This window comes from Urocitellus parryii, chromosome 7, assembly GCF_045843805.1.
Source record: "Urocitellus parryii isolate mUroPar1 chromosome 7, mUroPar1.hap1, whole genome shotgun sequence".
NCBI lineage: Eukaryota > Metazoa > Chordata > Mammalia > Rodentia > Sciuridae > Urocitellus > Urocitellus parryii.
In genome coordinates, this window is record NC_135537.1 from 180,394,751 (window position 1) to 180,420,983 (window position 26,233).

General features: G+C 55.9%; 3 protein-coding genes across 6 annotated transcripts; 2 read left to right on the forward strand and 1 right to left on the reverse strand.

Moving 5' to 3' along the window:
* On the forward strand, positions 1–3,773 carry Syngr2 (synaptogyrin 2). Of its 2 annotated transcripts, XM_026408398.2 has the most exons (4): positions 8–165; positions 1,671–1,908; positions 2,440–2,579; positions 2,675–3,773. In XM_026408398.2, the coding sequence occupies exons 1-4, from the start codon at positions 67–69 to the stop codon at positions 2,870–2,872; spliced, it is 675 nt and encodes a 224-aa protein (XP_026264183.2). In that variant the 5' UTR covers positions 8–66; the 3' UTR covers positions 2,873–3,773. The 2 variants fall into 2 exon arrangements, with proteins under 2 accessions (XP_026264184.2, XP_026264183.2); XM_026408399.2 differs by lacking the exon at positions 2,440–2,579 and having other exon boundaries at positions 1–165.
* Positions 3,774–4,777: 1,004 nt separating this feature from the next.
* Positions 4,778–14,111, reverse strand: Tk1 (thymidine kinase 1). Its single transcript, XM_026408426.2, has 7 exons — positions 13,890–14,111; positions 13,778–13,809; positions 12,816–12,926; positions 10,195–10,288; positions 5,968–6,057; positions 5,593–5,712; positions 4,778–5,497 (listed from the first exon to the last, which is right to left on the reverse strand). Exons 1-7 carry the CDS (start codon positions 14,034–14,036, stop codon positions 5,306–5,308), a joined length of 786 nt encoding a protein of 261 aa, XP_026264211.2. The 5' UTR covers positions 14,037–14,111; the 3' UTR covers positions 4,778–5,305.
* A 60-nt stretch (positions 14,112–14,171) lies between these two features.
* Positions 14,172–25,058, forward strand: Afmid (arylformamidase). Of its 3 annotated transcripts, XM_026408422.2 has the most exons (11): positions 14,188–14,316; positions 16,281–16,371; positions 20,992–21,096; positions 21,170–21,218; positions 22,374–22,459; positions 22,552–22,624; positions 22,789–22,886; positions 23,077–23,155; positions 23,234–23,375; positions 23,578–23,682; positions 24,050–25,056. In XM_026408422.2, the coding sequence occupies exons 1-11, from the start codon at positions 14,257–14,259 to the stop codon at positions 24,080–24,082; spliced, it is 921 nt and encodes a 306-aa protein (XP_026264207.2). In that variant the 5' UTR covers positions 14,188–14,256; the 3' UTR covers positions 24,083–25,056. The 3 variants fall into 3 exon arrangements, with proteins under 3 accessions (XP_026264208.2, XP_026264209.2, XP_026264207.2); XM_026408423.2 differs by lacking the exon at positions 16,281–16,371 and having other exon boundaries at positions 14,172–14,316; positions 20,988–21,096; positions 24,050–25,058; XM_026408424.2 differs by lacking the exons at positions 22,552–22,624; positions 22,789–22,886 and having other exon boundaries at positions 14,182–14,316.
* Positions 25,059–26,233: the final 1,175 nt, after the last annotated feature.

The following is a 26,233-nucleotide window of genomic DNA, read 5'->3' on the forward strand; positions in this document are numbered from 1 at the left end:
CCCTCGGCCGGGCGGGGCGGGGCCCGGCTGGTTCCTGGCGTTCCGCGGCGCGGCGGCGGCGGCGACATGGAGAGCGGGGCCTACGGCGCGGCCAAGGCGGGCGGCTCCTTCGACCTACCGCGCTTCCTGGCGCAGCCGCAGGTGGTGGCGCGCGCCCTGAGCATGGTGAGCGGGAGCGGGCGGGCGTCGCGCGACCCCCGCCCGGGAGCGCGACAGGTGGCGGCGCCCGGCGTCCCGGGCCTGCGGCGCGCACGGGGCTGGCGTCCAGGGGCCAGCCGTGCCCTCCAGGTTCCCGCCCGCCGTCCCCTGGGGTCCCGGGCCCGTCGTCCCCTCAACCCCTGCCCCCGTCGCCGCGGCGCGGTGCCGGGGAGGCGCCGCGGGGAGCAGGCCTGTCGCCCTGCTGGCAGTGGGAGGGTCTTGGGGCAGCTCCAGAACAGGTGGCCGCGCGCGCGACTCCCAGCTTGGGAGTTCACGGGAGGGGACTTTCTGGAGCCACATGCGGGCAGGGAGGGGGCTGCCTGGTGCCTGGAAACAGTTTCCTCCCCACCCAGGAGCCGGCCCGAGTCCGCTGCCCTCCCCAAGACCCGGGGACTCAAATGTTCGCCCTCCCCGTGGGCCCGGCAGGGGGTCCTCGCCTATGGAACCCGAAGGTGGGAGGCCCCCGCCTGACTGTGAGGTCTGAGTGGTGCTGCGCTGGGAAGTGCCCAAGGAGCAGATGCTCTGCGGGTCGGGATGGCAGTGCCAGGAGGCCTGTGGGCACTCTGCTCCCAGCACCCGGAGATCCGCCTCCATCTCCAGCTGGGATAGGGCTGTGACTTCTAGCCGCAGACGCCTATTGAGAGCTCCCTGAGAGGACCTGCAGGGCTGGGCAGGCCAGGGCTGGGCCATAGGGGTCTCAGGGAGCCAGGTGCCCACTGACTGACCCACATTGTCCTGAGGTGGGGTGGGCATGGGCAGGGGCATTGAAGATTGAGAAGGAGATGGGGTGATGTGGGGCTATTCCCACTGGACTGGAGTCCCTCTGGCAGATCCAGCTGGTCCTTCCCCGTGCTGCCCAATTTCTCCAGAGCACAGGCCTGTGGGTCAGACCACCTGGAGCACCTGGTGCAGGCAAGGCACACTTTGGGGCGGGAGACCAGAGGGCCCCGGGAGGGGAGGGACCAGAATGCTGAAAGGCCAAGACCGGAAGTCCTTGTAGGGAGAAGCCCGCCCACTAGGGAGTTAAGTCTGGACCAGGAAAGAGTTAGAGGGGCCAGGGCTACTGCTGGAGGGGGGCTTAGGGAGGTGGGACCCCCAGGCACTCTGGTGTGGCTTTCCAGAGGTTGGGAGCCCAGGCAAGTTGGCCCAGTGGGGGTACAAGATGATGAGGGGAGGGGTTATGACTCTGTGGAAGTTTTGTTTAAGACTCATTCACAGCCGGGTGGGTGGACTGCCCTTCAGCTTCATTTCCGACTGTTTGAGATGACCCTGTAGGCAGGCAGCTGGGCATGGGTGTTCCCCAGTCCAGGAGTCCTGGGGCAGGGCTGGGGGTGCTAGCCTCAGGGGCCAGCTGTAGTGGGAGAGGCCTATGTCCACACACGCTGCCTGGGTCTCAGAATGGGTCCCCACTGGCTGTGCCCCCAGAGGGGCTCATTGGGGGCCACCCACCGGATGGCCTCTTTCTCCCCTAGGTCTTCGCCTTGATCGTGTTCTCCTGCATCTTCGGCGAGGGCTACAGCAACACCCCCGAGTCCCCGCAGCTGTACTGTGTGTTCAATCACAACGAGGACGCCTGCCGCTACGGCTGTGCCGTCGGTGTGCTGGCCTTCCTGGCCTCCGCCTTCTTCTTCGTGGTTGACATCTATTTTCCCCAGATCAGCAACGCCACTGACCGCAAGTACCTGGTCATTGGCGACCTGCTCTTCTCAGGTATCCGTCTGTAGGAGGGAGAGGCCGTGGTCCTAGGGCTTTAGGATTAAGGGACTTGGGAGAACTGGGCACAGTGGTATCTGCCTGGAATCCCAGCGACTAGGGGATGAGGCAGGGTGGCAAGTTTGAGGCCATAAGCTTCAATTTAGCAAGATCTTATCTCAAAATAAAAGGACTGGAGACAGCTCAGTGGTAGAGCACCCCAGGGTTCAATCTCCAGCACCAGAGAGAGAGACTGGGGAGGGAAAGAGTAGCTCAGGGCACCTAACCCCCCCCCCCCCCAGCAAGCAGGCTTTGCCTGTGTCCTGTGACCCTTGACCTGCACAGAAGGCTTCCAGACTGTCTGCTGAATCCTGTGGGTGATGGGTACAAGGCAGGACTCAGGCACCAGCCCTCGTCCTCTTAGCCCTGCCCCAGCTCCTGGCTCACAGGCCCTGAAGCTTGGGGAGATTCCTGCCTCGGCCTCCCCCTCCCCAGCTCCCTGGAAAGCCCCTGCCACTCCCTGGAGCTCACCCTCCGTCCTCTCCCTAGCTCTCTGGACCTTCCTGTGGTTTGTTGGTTTCTGCTTCCTGACCAACCAGTGGGCAGCCACCAAGCTGGCGGATGTGTTGGTGGGGGCGGACTCGGCTCGGGCAGCCATTGCCTTCAGCTTCTTCTCCATCTTCTCCTGGGTAGGTAGCTGGGCAGCGGGCGGGTCTGGGTCCTCAGTGAAGACTGAGGGGGATCAGGGCCCCCTGTCCTGCCTAAAACTCAGGTCTCCCTGCAGGGCGCACTGGCTTCCCTGGCCTACCAGCGCTACAAGGCCGGAGTAGACGCCTTCATCCAGAACTATGTGGACCCCACCCCAGACCCCAACACGGCCTACGCCTCCTACCCCAGCGCATCAGTGGATAACTACCAGCAGCCTCCCTTCACTCAGAGTGCGGAGACCACTGAAGGCTACCAGCCGCCGGCCGTGTACTGAGTGGCCGCAGGGAGGGCGCCCGGGGCCTCCCCCTGCCCTGGACTTTTCCTCCGGGCTGCCTCCTAGAGCTGCAGTTCCTCCTCTGGCCCACACCTGCTGCCGCTCTCCGGGCCTTCCCACGCCTGCCTGTGCTGGCAGAGCACACCCAAGTGCCTGTGCCCAAGGGCTTTGCAGCCACGCACCCCACGGGCATTTTTTAGGACAGGGTTTTTAGTTAGATGTTTTCTCATTGCTTTTTTTTTTTTGCCGATGCTGGGGCTTGAACCCAGGGCCTTGCTCTTGCTAGGCAAGTGCCCGACCACTGAGCTATACCCCAGCCCTCAATGCTTTTAATGACTTGCTAACCCTGCTAGAGTCGCCAGAAGCAGGAAGGTGTGGATGATGGGCCCTGTTGATAAGGGCCCAGCATCCCCCCATCCTGAAGGAGCCCAGCCCAGCCTAGGGCTGTAGTAGCCAGTGATTTGGGTTTTCTGCCAAAGATGGGTTGGGAGTCCTTATGTCTGTGTTTGGTGCTGGCTCAGGCTCCCTGCCTCCTCACTCAGGTCTGCCACTCTGGTCCCTTGCCTGGCCTCAGGCTGGGCCAAGCTCACTGCTGAACCCTCAGGGTCACCACTGTGCCAACCACTGGGCTGGCTCCCTCCCTGACAGCCGTGGGGTGGGGCTGCTGCCACCCAGGCATGACTGGTAGCACTTCCTGCTGGCCCTACCGGGGCAGCAGGGAGGGACTTTGCCTGATAACACCCAGCTTTATGTAAATATCCTGCAACTTTGGTTTTAAGAGTAGGGGGAGGGCAGGGGCACCCCACAATATTCGAATGTACTAAAAAAGCCTTGGGAGAAGATGCCCTTGCCCTGAGGTTGAGTCTGGATTGGAGATGGAATAAATGTTTTTCTTTCAGTTTCTACTGTCCTTGGTTGGATCTCAGCCTGGGGGAGAATCCCAGTGTGGCACCTGCCCTGGGGGCCTGGGCTGGCATTTTGAGTGAGGCCTGGCAGTGACTCCTGCATGCCTAGTGACACACCCCCTCCACACACTGCCTCCCCAGCACCCAAAATAGCACCTGTGCTCAGCTTGTAAACAAGACAGGTTTTTCTGGACTGCCTTGCCAGTGCTGGGGGTTACCTGGGAGCTGCCCCTTTCCTCCCCTAATCCATGGTGAGGGCTGCCCCAGAAGGGTGATGGACTAGGGCCTCCACTTTCCCACAGGTGAGGGCCGAGCCTCCAGACTCTCCTGGGGAGGGAGCAGGCCTGTCTCTGGCAGGAGACACACGATGCCTAGCTTCCCCTTTTGGGCTGTTAACAGAAGTCAGAAATGGGCCCTGAGAGTTTCAAAATCTCAAGCACAAACCGACAGGGCCCCACTAACAGGGTTTGAGCCACAAGTACTCATGAGCACCCTCACGGGTGGGGCAAAGCAAAGTCCCCTGACACTGGGGACTTGGGTAGAGGTGTGTGGCCCAGACCTAGTAAGAACATTCCAGCTCCAGTGGACCCTGGCCTCCAAAGGAGCCACCCACAGCCTGCTCTCCAGGCAGCTGAGCCACCTTCTTGGCTCCTGAACCGGCAAGTGTCTTGCCTCACAAAGGAAACCTGGCCTCTCAGCCCCAGCACATCACGCTTTCCCAACCTGGGACCCAGGGTCCTGCACCCATTTCTGTGCTGAAACCAGCCAGCCAGCCAGGCAGGCAGGCAGAGCACGAGGACACACTCTGCGGTCAGAGGTAAGCAGGACCGACCGCGGGGGACTCCCCTCCCTGTCATGTGAGAGCTTCTCCACAACCCTGGGGCCCAGGCAGAGATGACTTCAGCCACTGGTGACTTTCTTTGGCTGCGCTGGGTAAGCACCAGGGCCTTGGGCACTCCACCACTGAGCCACACCCAGCCCCCAACTGGTGGGTCTTCATGGTATTTATTTACACTCTGGAGAAAAAATGCGTGGCCCCCTCCCTCCCTCTCTAAGAAACAAGCCCCTGGGGTCTGAGCCCCAGCTGGCCCATGCCACCGTCATTCTGCAAAACATCGGAAGGGCTTTCAGCCCAAAGTGCCGCAGTGGTCAGCAGCGCAGGTGATCCTCAGGAGCAGCCCGGGCTCTGTGGGGTGGGCTGAAGTGTGGTGCAAACTTCCCAAGGAGAACAGAAACCCGCGGTGACGGCACCAAGGAGGAAGCCAGCCCGCAGCACCCATGTCACAACAGCATGCCACTCTGTCCCCAGCTGCAGCAGCCAGATCCCAAACCACCAGACACGCCGGCTCCAGCCCAGGGCAGGCCTTCCCAGCAGCTGGGAGAACTGAGAAAGGGCCCAAGGAGGGAAACCCAGCGAGGACTGTCGCATGGCCAGCCCCACAGGCAGACCCTCCTGCCCTCCCCAGGCTCCTCAGAAGGCCACTCCACGCGCAGGGGCAGCAGCAGGGCCGGGGGCAGGTCCTGGGCCTCAGTTGGTGGGGCTACTCTGCAGGACCAGCTGCGGGGCAAAGAGCTTCCGGACAGCGGCGGCCTCCCCTGCCCTCCCCAGTGCCAGGCAGTTCTCCTTGTTGTCCTGCCCTGCAGGCTGCACCGAGGACTTCTTGAAGTAGCAGAGGCGACACACGGAGTGGTACTTGTCTGCTCCTCCGATCACCTCCACCTGGCAGCAGGGACCAGAAAGGGGGCGAGAGGAGGGGCTGGGACAGGGAGGGGGCGGTCCCACGCCCCCCCCCCCGCAGCAGAGGGCGGGGCTACCTCCTTCTCCAGGCCCAGCCTCTTGGTGTAGGCGGCTTCCCGGAAGCACTCCATGCACACAGCGGTCAGCTTCACCACGCTCTCGGCCAGGGGCACCAGGTTCAGGATGGCACCAAACGCCTGCGACACGCGGACGGGAAGCGCTCAGCCACCTGCCAGGTGCGCGTCGAGGCTCCACCCTTTGACCCGCAGCACTGGGGCCAGGAACCTCGCCCTGACCTTTCTGTCCCCAAGTGCCACACCCCGCGGACCCTCTGCCCACGCAGGGCACCTGCGGCAGCAGAAGCACCACGGCTGGGCAGACCGGCTCTGTGCCCTGTGCCCGCCGAGGCCCTCTCCCCACTCGTCCCACCCGAGACCCGGGCCGGGCCGCACCTTCCTCTGGAAAGTCCCGTCCAGCGCGGCCACGATCACCGTCTTGCCGGCGTTGGCCATGGTCTCACAGAACTCCACGATGTCAGGGAACTGGGGGGACACGGAGAGTGAGCTCGGGCCAGCAGGGCCGCCTCAGCCAGCACTCTCTCCAGGGTCCCCAGGGCAGGGACCAGGTCACCCACACGCCCTCCCAGCTGGGGGTGACGGGCATGCCCACCCACTGCCCAGCCCCCTCCGCAGCAAAGCAGCAGCCGGGTACCAGTACCTGGCCCTGGACTGCTGCACCTGGAAGGGGCACCTCCACATGTCCTTCCCTCATGGCCCTCAGAAGGACCCAGCCCTGCCAACACCTTGCTCTTGGACTCCTGGCCTCCAGAACCACCAGAGAATCAAGCTACTGCGCTGTTTGATCCGGAGGGGCTCCAGGAGTGCAGGCCATGCTTACCGCGGACCTTCAAGGGATGAGCCAGTCGGGCAGCAAGGAGCCCGCCAGGGACAAGCCTGCCCCCTGGGTTCAGTTTCTGCATCTCTGGGGAACCTGCAGCCAGCCAGCCCTTCCTTATTTTTGATAATTCGGTCCTGAGCCCAGAAGGGCTTAACCACTGAGTCACATCCCCTGCCCTTTTATAATTTTTTATTTTGAGACAGGACCTCACTAAATTGCCTAGGGGCCTCACTAAGTTGTTGAGGCTGGCCTCAAACTTGGGATCCTCCTGCCTCAGCCTCCTGAGTCCCTGGGATCACAGGCGGATGGATCCCACCCAGCTCAGCCCACCATTTCTGAGAATCTTGATGGGGGAGGGATTAAGAGTCTGGAGGTGGGTTTTCATATTCTTCCACACCTGCCAAGAGTTGGGTGCTCACAGAAGGGCACTGGCACAGAAGGGCACTGGCACCCAAGGCTCAGGGCAAGGGCCACAAAGGATAGCAGTGGAGGACATGACAAAGAGAAAAAACCAAAAGTCCCCAAATGGCACAAGACTAAATGAAACGCCAGAGACAAAAACCAGGCAGGTGAACAGGAGAGACTCACGGTGGTCAGGAACCAGCCAGCTGCTGCACCTCCACCACCACTACCAATAGGAAAGCGAAATGGGGGGACCTAAAAAGGCACCTCCCGAGAGAAATAAATACAAATGACCAAGAAGCCCGGGAAGTGCCAGCCACGCTGGCCGTCAGCACTGGGAAGCACCGCCGGGGGCCTGCGCACACACCCAGAGGCCCGGCAGGTCCGCCTGTCCTCTGCTCTCCAGGCCACCCTCCAACTCTTGATTCTTTCCAGGTTTAAGGTCCAGGCCTTGGCCAGCAGCTGGCCTGCAGCCACCTAAGCTGCAGCTCCACCCTGATGGCTCTAGTCACACCTCGCTCCCCAGACAGCCCCAGGCTGGGCCTTCCCCAGGGCTGGGCGCCCGGGCTCCTTAGGCCCTCTCTGGCCATCCCCAGAGGGCATGTCCTGCCTTAACTCTCCATGCCCTGAAGGCCCTGTCCCCTTGCTTCCTCACCGCGGTCACCGTCTGACGAGTGTAAGCTCAGGCAGGGGCTGCGGCTTGTGTCCTCAGCACCCAGTGCTGCTGCCCACAGGACAAGCTTAGGAACCGAGTGACACTGGCGTCTTGGCCCAGCGACACACACAACGGGTCACAGCTTGTGATAGGAACCCACTCTGTAGAAACCCGTGCCCTAAAGATCAGAAGGATCTAGGGCAACATGTTTTCTTCTTTTCTGGGCGGTGAGAGAAAGAGCCCTCAGCAGCCAGAAACTGGCCTGGCACTTAGAGGACCCTGGTGGTGGCCACAATCAGTTGTTTTTTTGGGGACTGGGGATCGAACCCAGGGGCACTCCACTGCTGCGCCACACTTCAACCCTTTTTATTTTGAGACAGGATCTAGCTAAATTGCCCAGCCTGACCTGGAATTTGTGATCCTCCTGACTCAGCTTTCCAAGCTGCTGGCATCACAGGTGTGACCGCCCACCTAGCTAAACAGTTGATATTAGGAGCCAAAATTAGGCAAGGCCACTCTGCCCAGGATGAAAGAGACAGACAAGACCCCGCCCCAGCCCTGTCTGAGCAGACAAAACACTATCTAAGCCAGAAAGCAGTGGACGCCCAGCAACTCACCACACACCACAGCTTGGGATAGGAACCGCTCTGTAAAAACATGAACCCACAAAGATCAGAAGGGGACTGGGGCCAACCTAGCCACACAGTGGTGGCCTCCTTCCACACACCCTCACCTCAGCTTCCCGAGGGCACCTGCTCCAGAGGGACCCCGCGGGACCCCAGGTCCCCACCACAGCAGGCAGGAGAGCCAGGCTGTCAGCCCGAGCGCTGTTCCTGGTGGTCTCCGGCTGGAAGACACCCACACAGCAAACGACGGACTCCCATGTATGTGCTTCACTTTTCCTAGATTAAGCCTGTTGTGTGTGTGGCAAATAGAAATAAAACACACAGCGATGAGAAACAGACAGAAACGGTCTCCATATTGCCACGCGGAGCCACGGGCCCTGTGAGCGCAGCACCCTGGCCCTGTGAGCGCAGCACCCTGGCTGGGGCTTCAGCAGACTCACTGCCCTCCACAACCACGGGAAGGTCGCGGGCGGGGGGAGGGCCCTTTTGGTTCTGCTTCACCACAGGAAGCCCCTGGACTTCTGTGGAGAACAAGGGCCCAGCGCTGGGCAGTCTGGACATGTTTTTCTTTTGTTTGTTTATTTCTGTGGCCCTGTGCATGCTAGAGGAGCACTGAGCGGAGCTAGTCTCTGGCCCTGGTGATGGTTTTACACTGGGTGTAATAATTCCTCAAGAGCTGGAATCCAGGCTCTGGAACCCCAGGAGAGCTTCCCAGAGCTGACTCCCGGTCCTCAGCTCCATTCTGAGAACATGGCTGGAGGGGACAGGGAACGTCCACCCTCTGTCCAAACCCAGCTCACCTTCTTGCCGGGAATCACTGTGCTCAAAAGCACATCGAGGATCTGAAATGTGCCTGGCATGCCCAAGGCGGGTGGGCAGATGCCAGCTCCCAGAGGTCAGGAACCCAGAGTGGGCACCAGCAGCTCTGAGAGGCCCCACATGTGTGGGTAGGGAGCCTGTGACTTACCAACCAGCCCAGCTTCTCCCTCCAGGGGACAGAGCAGGCTCTGCCTGGTTGACGGGCCCTGCTCAAGCTGTAGGTCAGCAGAGGTGACATAAGTGACTTCTAGACTGACCCATGAAAACCCACACCCAAAGTGTGTTCTGGATTTTCCTTTCCATTCTGAATGGGACCCCCCTGTGACAGTGGCCAGCCCCACGGGCAGGTTCTCCATCAATCGAGTTGGAGTCACGTAGGACCACGTGAGAAATAAGTTCCGATTGTGTGTCACGCTTTTATCGATCACCATGTGGCATACCTTAAATATATTCCATCTTTACTGGGCGATTACAAAAGAAATGTGTGGGCTGGGGCTGGGGCTCAGTGGTAGAGCACTTGCCTAGAACACACGAGGCCCTGGGTTCAATTCCTCAGCACCTATAGAAATAAATAGTTAACTAAGCTCCATTGAGAGCGGGCTTCAGCTTCATTCATCCAAGATAAACCTGCAACAACAAAACCCCAAAGCACAGGTCAGGAACCGAGACCCAGGACAGCCTGCAAACTCCACCAGGGAACATGCTTCTGAAGCAACAGAAACGCAGTCAGCCGGAGAGACTAACCCAAGACTTTTCAGACAGACTATAGAAGAACAAGGGATTCAAGGCAAAACCAAAAGAGTAGATTGTTAAGCTTCCCCTGGACACCCTGTTCTCCAAGACCAGCCAGATGCCAGCAGCCTTCCCGCGGAACACGGCGGTGCCACGCCTTGCAAAGCAGCAAGGCTGACCGGCCAGGCGCTGGCCACCCAGCCCAAACCAGGAGGCAGGCACATTTTCACCTTCACACCCACACATCCTGGCTGCAAGAACTGCGAACCGACACGCTTCAGCGTCCGTTCAGCGAGGAGAAAGATCAACCCCCAGGAACAAGCAGAAGAGACAAGGAGCCAAACAACACTCCCCACACAGTGTTAGAAACCTAATCTGTTTTGTTCACTAAACTATTTTTAAGGGTTAAAAAAAACCGATATGACCGTGACGTGGAAGCCAGTGAGGGAATCCAAGGTATTCTGACACGAGTCGAGGCACGTTGGCCTCCTGACTGCAGAGAACCTCCAAGCCAGCGCGGGGAGGGGGGGCCAGGACAGGACACTTACGAACTGCCCCTCGTCGATGCCGATGACAGCCGCACCCAGGGCCTCCTGGGCCGTGTCCCGCAGCAGGCAGGCCGGCAGAGCATCCATGGTGTGCCTGGCAAGGGGAAGCCAGGGTGAGCCAGGCCAGGGAGGGGCCTGGGACCAGATGTGTGTGTGTGTGGCCCTCGTCTGGCACCCCCGCCTGCAGAGCAGCCCTGCCGCCTGGCAGAGCTCTAGAAAGCCAGTGATGAGGGGAACAGCTCTGGGAGAATACAGGACCCTGTTCAGAAGAGCATCTGTTTACACAAGTCATCTCAAGGTCCAAGATGAGCCTGCAAAGCTCTTCTCCCCAGTGCCCTGGGGTGGGGGGCAGACAAGGCCAACTTTGGTTTTTGTCTTTTTGCAGTACCGGGATGGAATCCAGGGCCTCATGCATGCTAGGCAAGCACTCTACCACTGAGCCAGCCCAGGGGAGACTTCTCCATCAGGGATAACACCCACAATAGCTTTGGGGCCAACAAGATGTTTTCATTTCTTTTAAAATTCAGAAGAGTCGGGTGTGGTGTCGCGGGCCTATGATCCCAGCCACTTGGGAGGCTGAGACAGGAGGATCTGAGTTCAAAGCCAGCCTCAGCAATAGCGAGGTGCTAAGCAACTCAGTGAGACCCTGTCTCTAATAAAATACAAAAAAGGGCTGGGGAAGTGGCTCAGTGGTTGAGTGTCCCTGAACTTCACTCCCTTGTACTGCCCTCCCCCCCCAAAAAAAAGAAAATAAAAAAGAAAATACAATTCAGATTTTCACATAGGAGCTAGGGGTGTAGTTCAGTGGCAGAGCACATGTCCAGCATATGCAAGACCTCAATCCACAGCACCCCCCCCCCAAAAAAAAAAAAAAGTATTTTCTTTTGGAGGAAAGGGCCTACAAATGCCATGTGGCCCTGGGCAGCCCATAAGCACCAACTCAGGCTAAGAGGTAAGCAGTAGGGCAGTGACCCACAGTTCCCTCCCTCTGGCACCTCCAGAAAACTAAGGAGCCCTCCAGGATCACATGGCTCCTCGCTGGCAGAGCCAGGCTGATCCCAGGCCTGGAGCGTGGACCTGCTGTCATCCGGCGGGGAGGATCCCACCCAGCCGTGCTATGAGAGGCATGTGTGGGAATGTTCCAGTGCCATCAGGCACTGTGCACCTCCCATCCCCCTAGCAGGCCATTTCAGGAATGGAAAGTGGGGCCCTGTCCTCTGCCTTTCCAAATAGTTTCTATGTTTTTCTACAATGTTGTTTTCTTCTGTTCCCATTTCTGCCTAATCTTCTGAACTAGACTTCAGAGAGGGTAGTTTCCTGAAGGCTCAGCAGTTTGTAGCTGTATTTGTAAAAAATAAAGCACTTCATGACTACTACTTAGTTATTATCTTTCAATAATAACAGTCAAGATCTGGGAAGAACATGAAACAACATTTTGTGCATTTCAAATTCCCTCTTCCTGGGCTGGGGTTAGGGTTCAGTGGTAGAGCACTTGCCTAGCATGTGTGAGGCACTGGGTTCAATTCTCAGCACCACACATGAATATGGAAAAAAAGTGAAAATAAATAAATCCCCTCTTCCCTCTCCAAGCACACAAGACCAGAGGGAGGACAGGAGCAAGCCAGCTATGGCTTCGACCAGGGTGGATTCTCTCCTGTGAGAGTGACTTGTGACCCCTGGCAGGGGTCACAAGTGCTTTCACTGTCCTTCTGGATGCTCACCCCATCCTGGCAGTGGACACCATGGTTACGAACCACCAGGAAACAAACATGGAGGAGTACGCGACCACATCAGCTAGCCTGGCCTGGCCAGAAGGGTTGCTTGAACCCTGGCACTGGCTCTAGGCTGGGCCACCGCTCCCTCCACGCCACCTCCCACCCCAGGCTGTGCCCTGGGCAGCTCTGTTCTTCAGACAGCCAAGAGCAACCTGGGGATGTAGGCCCGGGACGCACATGTGGCTCAGCTGTCACTGGGTCAGTTCCAGAGGACTGGGGAAAGGGAGCCTCTGGCTCACAGTACCAGCCCTGCTCTACACCAAGGAACTAAATTTAACCTCGGCCCTGAGGTTGCAGGCGGAAATGTTCACAGGATTTAGGCAGATAAACATAACACCCGGAAGTGTCAAGGCCACAAGATGATAGGGAGCCAGCGAAGGACAGATGACCAAAACACGAAACAAGAATCAATGCACAGGCCAAACAAGGTGTTCAGCCTCTGCACAGGTGCAAGCTCTAGAGCAGGGTTTCCCAATGTTGGGCACAATGGTCATTTGGGGGCCTGGTTTTTCTGGGTGGCAGGGGCTGTCCTGGACAACACAGGATGTTTGGCAGCATTCTTGACCTCTGCCCATCACAGGCTAGAAGCATCCTATCCCTCTTCAGCGGTGACAACTAAGGATGTCTCTAGATTTTGACAAACGGTCTGGGGGTGGGGCAGGAATCTCTTCACCACTGCTGAGAACTACTGGCCCCAGGCCTAGGCCACCTTGCCAGGCACCCTGGAGGGCATGCCAATTTGAAAGCCAAGAATCAGAGTTACTAACAATCCCTGCTAAACAAAGCTGCAGTGTGTTCTGCGCCTTGGGATTTTCCAGGACAGGATCAGAGGGAGCAGTGACTGACCGGTCATGAGTGGAGAAGCTGTTGCTGTAGCGGGTGTCTTTGGCATATTTGATGACAAGGCACTTGTACTGGGCGATCTGGAAGCGTCGGACTCGCCTCATCAGCTCCGTGCTGCAAGAGCAGAAGGTCAGGAAAGGCCAGCCTGCAAGGCAGCTCCCCATCGCCCTCTTGTGGTGCACAGCCTGAATCCCACCACTGTCCAAGAGCAGAGCGTGGGAAGAAAGGGCAGGGAGTCCACGGAGACACCGAGACCAGCCCACAGGGGGTGCTGGGCTTCACTTTGGAGCCCGGCTATCAGTAACACCCGCAGGGGGCTGGAGGCCAGAGTGCTCCGTGGGTGGGGTGGCCAGGAACGGTGCCCAGCCAAATGGTCCCAGGAAGGACTGGAGGTGCAAGGTTCTTAGGGATACTGTGGAGACTGTGGGCAGAGGCTGGCTGCATTCCAGGGTCATCTTACCCCAGAGCTATTCAGAGTGAACACAGGGCTTTTCTGAGTTAACTTTGCAAAGACGTTTTGTGCAACAGCTCTTGCTTCTGGGAAAGAATTCCGACCCCGGGCTCCACCCTCTAGCAAAAGCTTGGGAATGGTCCCTTGCCTGGGGGAGCAAGGCTCCTAGGCTTCCGATCACGCGGAGCAGGAAGTTTCTTTGGCCACATAAGGAAACAGCTATAGAGTGGGGGCGTCCAGACACTCATTGCCTGGCCACAACTGGACGCTCTTGTGAGGACATAGAGGGGTAGGTGCTAAGCTGTGGCCAGCTGTGGCCGGCTGCAGGAAGGCTTGACCTGGCGGGCGGGCACAGGCTTCCTCTGGGACCGGATTCCAGGGAGGACAGGAAAGCGGGCGGGAAGGTGCAGGCCAGGTGGTGCAAGCTGCTCTGGAGCGGACCTTCGAGAGGGGCGGCCGGCCGGGGTCGCGGGGGTCCCAGGGAAAAGGTCTGCCCACCCCGAAGGACTATTACCTTTTTCCCGAGAACATGGGCCCGAGAATCACCTAGGAGGTAAGGAGAAGTCATTGTGGCCCGCTTCACGCGGGCACCACCGCCCCGACCCCCGCATCCCCCGGCCCCGCACCTGGATCTGCCCCCGGGTCTTGCTGGGGGAGCCGGGCAGCACGGTGGGTAGGTTGACACAGCTCATGGCGGCTCGGAGACCCCTTCCACAGGCAGCTGCACTCCCACTACACCCCGCAGGTTCCCGCCGATTCGGCGCCCATACCATTAAACTGCGCACTGGCCAATGAGGAGCCTGCGCCACCAGCGCAGCCAATCAGCGCCCGGCGGAGCCGGCGGGAGAGAGAACCTCAGTAAGTAACTCAAGAATTGGGCCCCCGCGGGGCGGGAACGGGGCGGTGGGCGGGGAGGGGCGTGGCCTGGCCGGAGCCCCGCCCCTCTGCAGGGGGCACTCGCGGGCCGCCGGTCTTTCGTCTGCGGACTGCGGCATGGACCGGGCGGGCGTGGGTGGCGGCGGCGAGGCTGCGTGGAGGAAGCTGTCTGCGGAGGTAGGCGGTCTGAGGGGCGCCCGGGGCCGCGGGGTGCGCCCGGAGACGGGCTGGGAGTCCGAGGAGGGCCCGGGAAGCCGTCGGCAGGTAGCCCAGGCCCGGGTCCCGCCGGGTCAGACTCCTAGGCCGGCGGGAGGCGGGAGCGCCGTGTCGGACTTAGATCTGAGTCTGCGCAAGGGTCGGGTCGGGGTCGGGGTCAGTGCCTGTGAACCCCCAGAAGGGGCCGGGGGGCACCGCGGCTGGTGTGAGGTTAGAGGAGACCTGCCCAGCACGGTGAGTGGCTTTCCTGCAAAGTGTGCTCTTATACCAGTGCGGTAACCGAGGCCAGCGACTGTCCTGCCCAGGGAACAGTAGCCAGCACGTGATGAAGCTCAGATGGCGTTTGATGCTAGGTCCTTCTGTGAGGACACTGTCCTCAGGTTTCCCACGACTGTGGCTTTGAGCCCTTTCTCCAAACCTGGTTCCTTGTTACCTTCTGCATCAAGTCTGGACGTCTTGGCCCTATGGTCAAGACCCTCTGGCTTCTAGCCCCAGCTCTCCAGCCTCCCCTCTGCTCTAGTCTTCTGGCCAGGCAGCATCTACAAACTGACCTTTGTTTCCCTCCTCACCTCCGTCCCTTTGACTGCGGGTCAGCCTCCCACCAGCATTGCCCTCTGTGGCTCTGTCGCAGGCCGCCCTGAACAGGAGCTTTGCGCACATCTCTTGTGTAAAGAGGTACTGGAGTGGCATTGCACCCACTGCTGTGCATGTGGGCTTACCTCTGCGGCTACAAGAGGTGCAGCTCTGGGAGTGGGCGTCACCCTCCTGTTGAGTTACACCCTCCTGTTTGTTGTAATACTACCCCTTGCCCGTTTTTGGATGGAACATTCCATCAAATGGCTCCCCTCAATAAATTGGGCTTTGGAACGTGCTCCAGCGCACTCTCTCTCTCTCCTGCCTCTCTTGTTTTTCTCTTGCCCCCCTTGTGGGAGCTTACATCTGAAGGGGAGAAGGTACTTTCTCTGTATGTCTGTGTGATTATTTTGTGCCAGCCCAAGTTTACCCGAGTGACCCGGTTCAGTGGCCCAAGCTGGATGGGGAGGTGAGCTTCATTTCAGCAGTAGACACCCTGCTGCCTGGCCTCTGTGGTCTCAGTTGCTGGAGGGGTGTGCCAGTGTCTCGGCTGGCACTGAATCACGAGCCACCACACAGCTTTGTAGATTCAAACAGCAATACTTTATTCCCGAACTCACACTGGCCTCCAACAAACACATTCTGGGGCAATCCCAGTTCTGCCCGCACAGTTCACCTCACTCCACGAGGCTATTTCCAAATCCCATTTGACTCTCACGAGAACTCAACAGGAACAAGCAGCAGGAACACCCTAATCCCAGCAGCAATAATCTTCAACCTCCAACTTCCCTAAAACCCCTATTGTCTTAAACCGGGAAACGCCTTAAACCGGGAACACCCTAAACCCAAGGACCGGGATACTTCCTCAAACCTGCAGGATACTTCCTCAAACCTGGATCCACCCTCAATCACCTTGAGCAGGGTCATCTTTCTCAAACACACATGCAAGGTCGCAGCAAATTTCCAAGACAAGTCCATTTAACATGGGGTACGCTGGCAAGGAAATATCGATGCGTCATACCTACTTGGCAATGGCCCTCAGCAATGGTGCCATTAACTGGACACCTTTATGGGACTGCATCTCCCCATGGGGCTGTCAGCTGGCTAAAGGCACAGCTGTCCCCAGGGGATCCAGACCATGGATCCTAGGGTGTCTTCACTGCTTGAAGCACTAATGGGGCAGTAGTGGAGGAGTGAGGAACAGTGGCCAGGCAGAGGTTGGAGGGGCATGAAGGAAGCTGAGGCACCTTCGAGAGCCTGGGGGCTTCTCAAGGAGAGAGGAGCCGGAGGAGTGGGAGGGATAGGGGACACAGTTGAGAACAAGGGTCTCATGGAGTCTGTTTGTCCTATAGGAGCTGGAGAACCAGTATGCGCCCAGCAGATGGGTCATCCGAATGGGAGCAGAGGAAGCCCTGAGGACCTATAAGCAGATAGGAATTGAGGGTACCATATTGTCTCTCTATAGCTGCCTTGGGTGGCTGTTAGCATGTGGGCAGTGGTTTGGTATACTGGGGGAAGGGAGGAGCTGAACCCCAGAGTCTCGAGGGGCACTTCCCAAACACCAGGCATTGGATAGGGGGCAGGTGCCCAGACTCTCACTGCAGGGTGGGTGGAGGCAGGAGCAGCCCAGGTGAGGGCAATGGCTCTGTTGAGCATACTCCCTTCCTGCTCAGCCAACTGTCGTAGGCCCTAAAGTTCACATGCCATGGTTGGCACAGGGAGGTGAGGTGAAAAAAGGAAGGCTCCTACCCCACTGTTGGGCCGGTGGTGTTTATTTATAAAAAGCAACAAGCCTTTTTCTTCTTGAAAGAAATCAGGGTGTGTGGGCTGGGGTCGTTGCTCAGCAGCACAGCGCTTGCCTAGCATGTGAGGCCCTGGGTTTGATCCTCAGCACCACATAAAAACAAATAAATAAATAAAATAAAGGTATTGTGTCCAATTACAACTAAAAAATAAATATATTTAAAAAAAGAAATCAGGGTGTGTCAAAATGAAAAATAGAAAGGGCGGGGATGTGGCTCAGTGATAGCACAGCCCTAGGTTCAATCCCCAGTACTGCAAATCAATCAATAAATGAGGGTGCGGGAACCTGTACACACGTGAGTGTCCCCGTGGACCCTGTCTGCCCTGTGCCTGCATAGTGCTGGGCAGGGGCAGCCCAAGAGGAAGCGTGGCCCGGAGGCATGGCTGCTCAGTGCGGTAAACTGGACTTTGGCAAACCTGCCTGTTCCTGCAGCTGGCCGCAACCTTTCGCAGGATTCTCTCTGCCTTACGGAGGCAGCTATCTGGGATCCCAGGGTGAGTGGTTTTCCATACTGAAATAACCAGGCGGAGAATCGTGCTTCTGGGGAGTTTGTTCCGTACATTCCATCCTCCTCCCTGTCTGTCCTCAGCTTCCTGGGCACATCAGGGTCCTTCACTTCACCTCACACACACCAGCTCTGTGCTGTATGTACCTCAGTTTGCGCAGTAAGAGAGAGAGAGAGAGAGAGAGAGAGAGAGAGAGAGAGAGAGTGTGTGTGAGCTTGAGAAGACCTGTTCGCCTGTCTTAATGGCCTACAGGGATAAAAGAGTTGGCCCTACTGAGAATGGAGTAGGATGTCAAAAGCCAGAGCTAAGCGGAGTGCTGTGCCAGTGATCAGAAACAGCAGGTCTCTCCACAAGCCCTGGGGGGCTGTACCTTGACAAGCTCTTGCTCCCCTTCCTCTTCCAAGGCTCCAGTAGACCCCGCAGAGCTGTGGGTAGGACTAACCCACTTCACAGATGCAGATCCCGAGCCCATGAACAGGTGTGGCGTGTACAGCAGGCTTGTGCATGTGCTGGGTTGCAGCCTGTCTCTATTTTTAAAAAAGAAACAAGATCTTGCTGTGTTTCTCAAGCTGCTCTTGAACTCCTGGGCTCAAGGATCCCCGACTCAGTATCCTGAGTAGCTAGGACTCCAGATGTGGGCTATGCAGTGCTGGGGATGGAACTCAGGCCTTGCTCGTGTTAGGCAAGCACTCTACCTCTGAGCCACATCCTTGGCTCCTAAAATTTTGATAGGTTATTTGGTGTGGGGTTTCCTATTGCTAGGGATTGAACTTGGGGGCACTGTACCACTGAGATATATCTCCAGCCCTTTTTATTTTTTATTTTGAGACAGGGCCTCACTAAATTGCTGAGGCTAGCCTCAAATTTGGCAATCCTCTTGTCTTCACCTCTCCAATTGCTGTGATTACAAGTGTGTGCTCCTGTGCCTGACAAGGGACTTTTTGATTTTTAATAAGTATTTTATTAAGCCCATAATCCTAGTATGCTGAAGGCTAAGACAGGAGGATCACAAGTTCAAGCCCAGCCTGGGCAACTTAATGAGACCTTGTCTCAAAAATTTAAAAAGGGCTGAGGATATTGCTCAGTGGTGCAATACTCCTGGACTCAGTCTCCAGAACCTCACACACACAAAAAGTATTATATTAGAATATTGACCTTGATTACTGAGTTTGGTAGTCTCACCCCCTGCTTAAATTTGGTGCCTGAGACAGGAGGTTGAATGACTTACCCAAGCTGATACAGCCAGTGACGGGGGCCCCTTCCCCAAGCCAAGCTTCCCGTCAGAGTAGGGCACATAGACAAGGGGTGGTGTTGGTCAGGCATGTTAGCTGAGTGCCCAGCCCCAGAAATCAGGTTCCCAGATTGCAGTGCAGTCTGTGGGACGCAGAGACTGCCTCATTGGAATCAAACTTCCAGGAGACGGAAGGAGGATATAAAGCAGACGATATTGGGGAAATGGTGAAAAATAAAGTCTTCCGTCCCAGAAAAACCTCTCCACAAACACAGAAGAAAAGAAGAAGGTTTATTATTGAGTAAGGTTTCAACCCCACTTCACTAGGACTCCCCACAGGTGATCCACCAAAGAGACTGCAGATCCAGGGTGAAACCCCATCCTCCCAGAGCCAGGTAGTGGCACCTCATTGCCCTGCTTCAGAGCCCTGAAACACCATTTGCCGCACTAGTCCACCCTAAATCCACCTGGAAATTAGAGTGGCCATTGTTGTGTTTGCTGGTTGCCTTTATCCAAAGGTGGGGGGAATTCCCTATTTTCAGGAGGAGGAGGGTTTGCAACTTAGAGCTGGGTGCCAGCAGAGGGTGGCCTCCTCTCGCCTTCCCCTGGAGTCTGAGGGATAGACTTTATCCTCCTTGATGATTACAATCCCAAGAGATGGCTCCCAGGCCCTTGAGGTAATGAAACCAGCAAGACTCATTTAACTTTCAAAACTATTTGTATACATTTCAAAGGGGTAAAGATTTATAATGGTAGGTTTCCTAAAATAAATGCTCCACGAAAAGAGAGGGTTAAACTTTTTCTTTTTTGTACCAGGGAGAATTAACCTTTCTCCTCTGTTTATATCCACCCCCACTGCCTTGACCTAGACCTCCAGTGGGGTGTGTTCTTTCGTAATTAGTTGGTTGCCTTCATCCCTCTCCAAGTCCTGGCCTTCTTGGGGCTGGGCACCTGGAGGACAGAGTCAGCTGCCCTGTGACTTGCTAAGACCCCTCAGGGGCAGGAGACTGGCAGATGGGGCTTAAGAACTATTTCCTCACCGATGGTTTTTGAATTTGTTTTACCAGGACCTTCAGTAGAAACACATTTTATGCTAAACAAAACGCAGTATGTACATATTGTCCAGGTGCTAACGGACGCTTACAGCACAATTCCTCCTAAAGGCTCTAGGTTCACAGGACACGAGGGTGGTTGCCAGGCACTGGGGCAGGAAGGAGTGCGGAGGTCATGTTTAATGGGAACATTGTCAATTTAAGGAGGTGGAGAAGTTCCAGAGAGGGCTGCACGGTGTGGAGGAACTTAATGCCACTGAGCTCTGCACTTAGAAACGAAGGGCTGGGCTGGGGCTCAGCGGCAGAGCTCACCTAGTGTGTGTGAGGCACTGGGTTCCATCCTTGGCACCACATAAAATTAAATAAATGAAAAATAAAGGTATTCTGTCCATCTACTAAGAATAAAAAAATTGAAGTGGTAAAAATTATGTATATTTCACCACAATTTAAAAATATTTTACATCATTTTAATACATATGTATAAAAAAAATTACACAAAATACTTTTTGTGTATGTGTGTGTGTGGTTCTAGAGATTGAACCCAGGGCTGTTGTACCGCTGAGCCACAACCCCAGACCTTTTTATTTTTTGATACCAGGGATTGTACCCAGGGGCATTTAACCACTGAGCCACATCCCCAGCCCTTTTTATTTTTTATTTTGAGACAGGGTCTTGTTGAGTTGCCTAGGCAGACCTCTAATTTACAATCCTGCCTCAGCCTCCCCAGTAGCTGAGGTTATAGGTGTGAATCACCACACCTGGCATACAACACTAATTGATGTAGGATACACTGTTCCAAAAATCTGAAATCCAAAATGCTCTAAAACCTGAAGCTTTTTGAGCACCAACATGATGCCACAAGGGGAAAATTCCACACCCAACCTCACATGAGGTGTCACGGTCAAAATGTAGTCACCCTAAAAATACTGTAAAAATTACCTTCAGACTACATGTGTAAAATGCATATGAAACATCAGAGAATTTCGTGTTTAGACTTGGGTCTCGTCACTAAGAAATCTCTTAGTTTTGTCTCTAGTCTTGTTTCTCTATAGGCTTATTTTCCCAAAAGTTTGGGATACTTTGCGCCTCTTATGGTGCGTTGCAAAGCCCAGTGCCTGAGATCAGCACGCAGTACAGTAGAGGGAGAAAGGTGCCCGTCAGAGCCACAGGTCACGGCCAAGACTGGGGAATCCTCTTTCACGGAGGGACTCTCAGCTGATACTTGCTTGTCAACCCAGCCTGACATAGAAATTGCTGCTGCCCACCCAGTGGCATACCCTTGTAACCCTAGTAACTTTGGAGGCTGAGGCAGGAGGATCACAAGTTCAAGGCCAGCCTGGGCAACTCAGCAAGATCTTGTCTCAAAATAAAGAAGGGGCTGGGATATAGCTCCATGTAGGGCACAAATGAGATAGAGAAGAAATTGCTGTGATCTGAGCTTTACTGGCAACTGTCTATTTCCTGAGGCAGCCACTAGGAAAGCCCGTGACACCTGCAGGAACCAGCTGCATGTCCCCTATGGAGATGGTGACGGGGAGAAAATGGACATCTACTTTCCTGACCAGGCATCTGAAGGTGAGCCAGGTGGGCTGGCGGTCCTAAGCAGGCAGCGGTGCCTGGCCCTACCCTGCACTCTTTTGTGTTACAGCCTTGCCTTTCTTCGTGTTTTTTCACGGAGGGTACTGGCAGAGTGGAAGGTGAGTCGGGGATTTGGACAGGGGAGACTCATCTCTCTGGGGACCCAGGATTGCTGCAACAAACTGCTTTCAGCTTGCAGCTTCCAGCAGTGGAAATCCATTCTCAGGCTGCTGGAGGTGGAAGTTGGCATTCAGGGTGGCCCTGGAGTTGGGCGCTCTCTGAGGTTCTAGGGAGGGGAGGAGGATCCTTCCTGGCCTCTTCCCAGTTCTGGTGGCTCCAGGTGTCCCATGGCTTGTGGCTGTATCACCCCAGCCTCTGCCTGCAGCTTCACTTCATTGTTGGTATCCTGTCTCAAATCTCCCTCTGCTTGTTCTTAGAAGGATAACAGTCATTGGATTTAAGGCCCTTCCAGTTCTGTTTGCAAAGATCCTATTTCCAAATAAGGTCATATCTGCAAGTTTTGGGAGTTAGGATTGGTACATGTCTTTTTAGGAAACACAATCCAACCCACTATGCCCAGTGAGAAAAGCGTGTTTGGACAGCTCTCACATCAAGGGAAAATCCAGGGTGACTAACTGTCCCAATTGCTTAGGACAGAAAGATCTCCCAGGATCTGGAGCTTAAAGTGCTGGGGGGGGGGGGGGAGAATGTCCCAGGCCAGCTGGGACAGTGGGTCACCATGAGCTAAGAAGGGTATTTGGAGCTTGGAGCACACTGATGTTCCCTAGCGCCCTGTTACTGTTGTCTGCCAGGATCCACGCCCTTCGCGCCAGTTCTGACCTTCACCTCTCAAAAGCAGTTTAGCTACACGCAGTGGCACAGGCCTGTAATCCCAGCGGCTCTGGAGACTGAGGCAGAAGGATCTCAAGTTCAAGGCCAGCCTTGGCAATTTAGCCCAGCCTGTCTCAAGATAAAATATGAAAGGGCCGAGGGTGTGACTCAGTGGTAGAGGTGCCCTGAACTCAATCCTCAGCACCAAAAAAAAAAAAGAGAAAGAAAGAAAGGCAGCTGCAGCAGCCAAGAGGGAACATATTTGTCCCTATTTTATAGGTGAGGGAACCAGGCTTAGAGGGTGAAGTCCCCAGTTGCGCTCTTCCCCGTCACGCGACGCTCTGCTTGCATGGGACATCTGGCATGAGGTGTGTCCGGGACATAGGAGAAGCAGCGTGGGGGACGAGTGGCCTCCAAGTGTCGCTTTTTGTCTCTTTCTGCAGTAAAGACGAATCTGCCTTCATGGTCAACCCCCTGACAGCACAGGGAGTGGCTGTGGTGATAGTGGCATATGACATTGCCCCCAAAGGTAACAAGGGTGTCCCTGTAGCTCCAAGGCCAGTGGGCTTTGTGGGAGGAGAGCCCCCGATGGATGCTGACCCAGCCTGTGCCCCTGTTCAGGCACTCTGGACCAGATGGTAGACCAGGTGGCCCGCAGCGTTGCCTTTGTTGAGAAGCGGTATCCAAGCAATAAGTGGGTGTCGCTCTTGTTGGATCACACTGGGTGGGAGGACAGTGGATCCAGGCCCACTGGGCACGGCCAGGCTGCCTGCCCCTTTGGCCTATGGAGTGGAAGGCCAATTGGGATCCTGATGCTTTGAGGAAAATGAATGCAAACTCGGCTGTCTGGCACCCCAGGGGAATTTACCTGTGTGGACACTCTGCTGGGGCCCACCTGGCTGCCATGGTCCTCCTGACCAACTGGACCAAGCACGGAGTAACACCCAACCTTAGAGGTATCTGCAGGGACTGCAGCCTAACTGGGCAGCCTTCCCCATTGGTGCTGAGGGTTTGGGCCAGCTGCTCAGAATCCTAATGGCCAGGTGTGGCTTGACTTGGAGGGCTCTGTTCCCCTGGAGCAGGGCGTTCTCAGCTTCCTGTCCACCCCAACCCTGGTCTTGCCCCACCTGAATTCCTCCCTTGCAGGCTTCTTCTTGGTGAGTGGGGTCTATGACCTGCAGCCCCTCGTGTTCACCTCACAGAATGCTCCTCTCCTCATGACCCTGTGAGTTGCTTGCCCTCCTGCTGCCCTGCCAGCCTAGGGCCTGGCTGCCTGTCCTGACCCTGCCCCACCCTGCCCCAGGGAAGATGCTCAGAGGAACAGCCCTCAGCGGCACCTGGAGGTGGCTGGGACACAGCCTGTGGATCCAGCCTGCCCTGTGCTGGTGGCTGTGGGTCAGCATGACTCCCCCGAATTCCACCGCCAGTCCAGGGAGTTTCAACAGGTACTCAGCACCCAGTCTGTCTGGAGGTCATGGGTCACATGGTTCACTCGTTCTCTCTCTCTCTTCATTTTGCCCAAATGGATCCCAAGACCATGTCAATTACCTGACAAGTGTTTACTGAGTACTGCCATGTGCCAGGCGCCTATGTGTCCCCCTCCCCTCCTGCAGCCTCACACCTACTCCTCCTCACTCCCCCGCCCAGGCACTGTGCCGTGGTGGCTGGAGAGCCTCCTTTGAAGAACTGCGTGATGTGGACCACTTTGAAATCATTGAGAACCTAACCCAGAAGGACGATGCACTCACCCAGGTGGGCCACAGCCCTTCCCACTGCTTATACCTCGCTCACTGGGCTGTATGGGTACTGTTGAGGGAGTGGGAGGGGCTGCAGGCAGGAGCCACCTTGCCTGGGTCTCTAGCATCCAAAAGGAACTCCCACCCGAGGAGGGTACTATATTAGTCCCACTTTTTTTTTTTTTTTAAGACTTCTGGTGCTGGGGATGGAGCCCAGGGCCTCTGGCATGCTAGTGCTGTACCACTGAGCTGCTCCCCCAGCCTACTAGCTGCAGACAGAACACCCACCCACACAACCTAAGAAAGCCCACCTGTTTCTTTAATGGAATCCTACAGTAGCCACAACAGTCCTGAGGCTTTTGGGTCTTCTCTTCCTGCAACAGATCATTCTGAAAACCATCTTGCAGGAGTTCTGACCACATCTGGCCCCACCCGCAGAGAGCCCCTGGAGCCATGCTGTCTGCCTGCCGAGGCCCCTCCCTCCTCACTGCTGATAACACTGGCAAAACCCTCCAGGTCCTCCAGCCACCCAGCCTACATTAAGCCCCAGGGAAGTCCCCAGGTCAGTGCTGAGATACCCACAGCCACCTTGTAGCCAAGTCTGGCCCCTTACTTGCTGCAGGATATGACAAAAATGACTTGCCTCTGGCTCACTGTTTTGTACAGCTTGTGACAAGTGTGAGTATCAAATTGGGATAACTGGGACCAGGCGTGTGGCTTAGCTGTAGAGCACCTGCCTGGCATGGATGGGCAAGACCCTGGGTCCCACCCTCAGCACTTCACAAACAGAAACCAGAGTCACTAGGAAGGAACCCTCCCACACATGTGCCTCCAAGGCCACTGTGAGGAATCTCTCAAACTGCATCCTGCACAGGACACCTGTGACACGTGCCCACCACTGAGCAACCTAGCTCCTACAACAAGCCCTGTGGCCTGGGTGCCTCTTTCAGAACAGTCTATGCAGACCCGTCCTTTCTTACTTTTAAATGCTCCCTCACCTGATTCATCTCCAAATCCTAAAATGTGACCTGAAAAGTAGCCTCAACCAGAACCACTGGTGCCAAGATGGAGTGGTTTCTCTCGCCACTGCTTAGTCACTGGACTTTGCTGCAGAATTAAGAAATTTCTTGGGGCTGGGGATGTAGCTTGGTTGATAGAACGCTTGCTTGCCTCACATGCACAAGGCCCTGGGTTCAATACCCAGCATCTCACACACACACACACAAAAGAAATTTCTAAAGCAAAAACATAACCTACAATGAAAACAGCTTTTGCTTAAAGATGACAATAAAATGTTGCAATTTTAAAAAAATGCCTCCCTTCAACCTCTTCAGATGCACCTAGGGTCTACCACAGCCATGTGTCTGGGATTGTAATCCCCGTCTGTTCCCAAATAAACTCTGAAAAAATACTTTTCCTGGGCCTCATACCAAACCTGCAATCTCAGCAACTCTGGAGGCTGAGGTAGGATAACCAAAAGTATGAGGCCAGCCTCAGCAATTTTGTGAAATCCAGTCTCAAAAACAAATTTTAAAAGGGTTGGGGTGTAGCTCAGTGGTGAAGTACCCTGGGTTTAATCCAAACACCACCAAAAAAAAAAGGATGGTCTCTTGTCCCTTTTTTTTTTAAGGGGGGGAGAGAGAGAGAATTTTTTAATATTTTTCAGTTTTTGGCAGGCACAACATCTTTGTTTGTATGTGGTGCTGAGGATCAAACCCAGGCCGCACACATGCCAGGCAAGCGCGCTACCACTTGAGCCACATCCCCAGCCCTCTTGTCATTCATTTCAGACCCACAAAGTGAGAATGGTTTTACATTTTTAGAAGACTGAAAAAGAAAAATAATGAATATAATGCCATGAGATGTAAAAATCACAAAAAGCTTAAATTCCAGCATCCATAAATACATTTGTGTTGGGACCCAGCCCTGCCCATTTACTTTCCCATTGTCCATGGCAGAGTAGGGTGGCTGTGACAAGGAGCCACCTGGCCCTCAAGTCTCTCCCTGACCCCAGAGAGTCTGCAGAGCCCTGGGTAACAGCTTCCCAAACTGCCTTCTGCTCAGTTTTCACTCTGCCCCCAGGGGCCTGTGCAAGGGGCTGGCTAGGTCCCCAGCCACCCTGCACCCTGCCCCACTCCTCTCCTCTCCAAATATCTAGCAGTTCAGGAATGGCCATGTGATGATCTGCAGTTGTGTAGCACCGTGCCCAGCTAGTCTTCCAACTTTTCTTTAAAGTGGAATTGTAAGAGGGGTCCGGCGGAGCGTCGGAGGGAGAGACCACACAAGAGACTTACTCCATGCAATTGGCAAAAGGGGATTTATTGGGGATCCATTCCAGTGCGCTGGGGCCCCGTGCTCACTCAAGAAGGAAGAGCAGCCCGGAGCCCCGAGCTGAGGTCAAGCAGAGCTTAAGTACACTTTCTGGAGAGGGTGGTGGGCTTTGCATACATCAGAACAAATCATCATGAGACGTGGGGAAATTGAACAACATCTCTGAGACGTGATTGGCACATTCATTGGCGGGAACAGGTTGGGCGGGGGTGATTGGTCACTCCTAAGCAGGGTAC

Bases quoted from the DNA above. Each gene is read 5' to 3' on its own strand.
- Syngr2 (XM_026408398.2), top strand. From the start codon at position 67: ATGGAGAGCGGGGCCTACGGCGCGGCCAAGGCGGGCGGCTCCTTCGAC. The intron at 166-1,670 runs GTGAGCGGGAGC...TTTCTCCCCTAG, and splicing joins TGGCGCGCGCCCTGAGCATG to GTCTTCGCCTTGATCGTGTT. The intron at 1,909-2,439 runs GTATCCGTCTGT...TCCTCTCCCTAG, and splicing joins TGGCGACCTGCTCTTCTCAG to CTCTCTGGACCTTCCTGTGG.
- Tk1 (XM_026408426.2), bottom strand. From the start codon at position 14,036: ATGGTATGGGCGCCGAATCGGCGGGAACCTGCGGGGTGTAGTGGGAGT. The intron at 12,927-13,777 runs GTAATAGTCCTT...CTGCTCTTGCAG, and splicing joins CCCATGTTCTCGGGAAAAAG to CACGGAGCTGATGAGGCGAG. The intron at 10,289-12,815 runs GTCAGTCACTGC...TCCCCTTGCCAG, and splicing joins AGCTTCTCCACTCATGACCG to GCACACCATGGATGCTCTGC.
- Afmid (XM_026408422.2), top strand. From the start codon at position 14,257: ATGGACCGGGCGGGCGTGGGTGGCGGCGGCGAGGCTGCGTGGAGGAAG. The intron at 14,317-16,280 runs GTAGGCGGTCTG...TTTGTCCTATAG, and splicing joins GGAGGAAGCTGTCTGCGGAG to GAGCTGGAGAACCAGTATGC. The intron at 22,460-22,551 runs GTAACAAGGGTG...GCCCCTGTTCAG, and splicing joins ATATGACATTGCCCCCAAAG to GCACTCTGGACCAGATGGTA.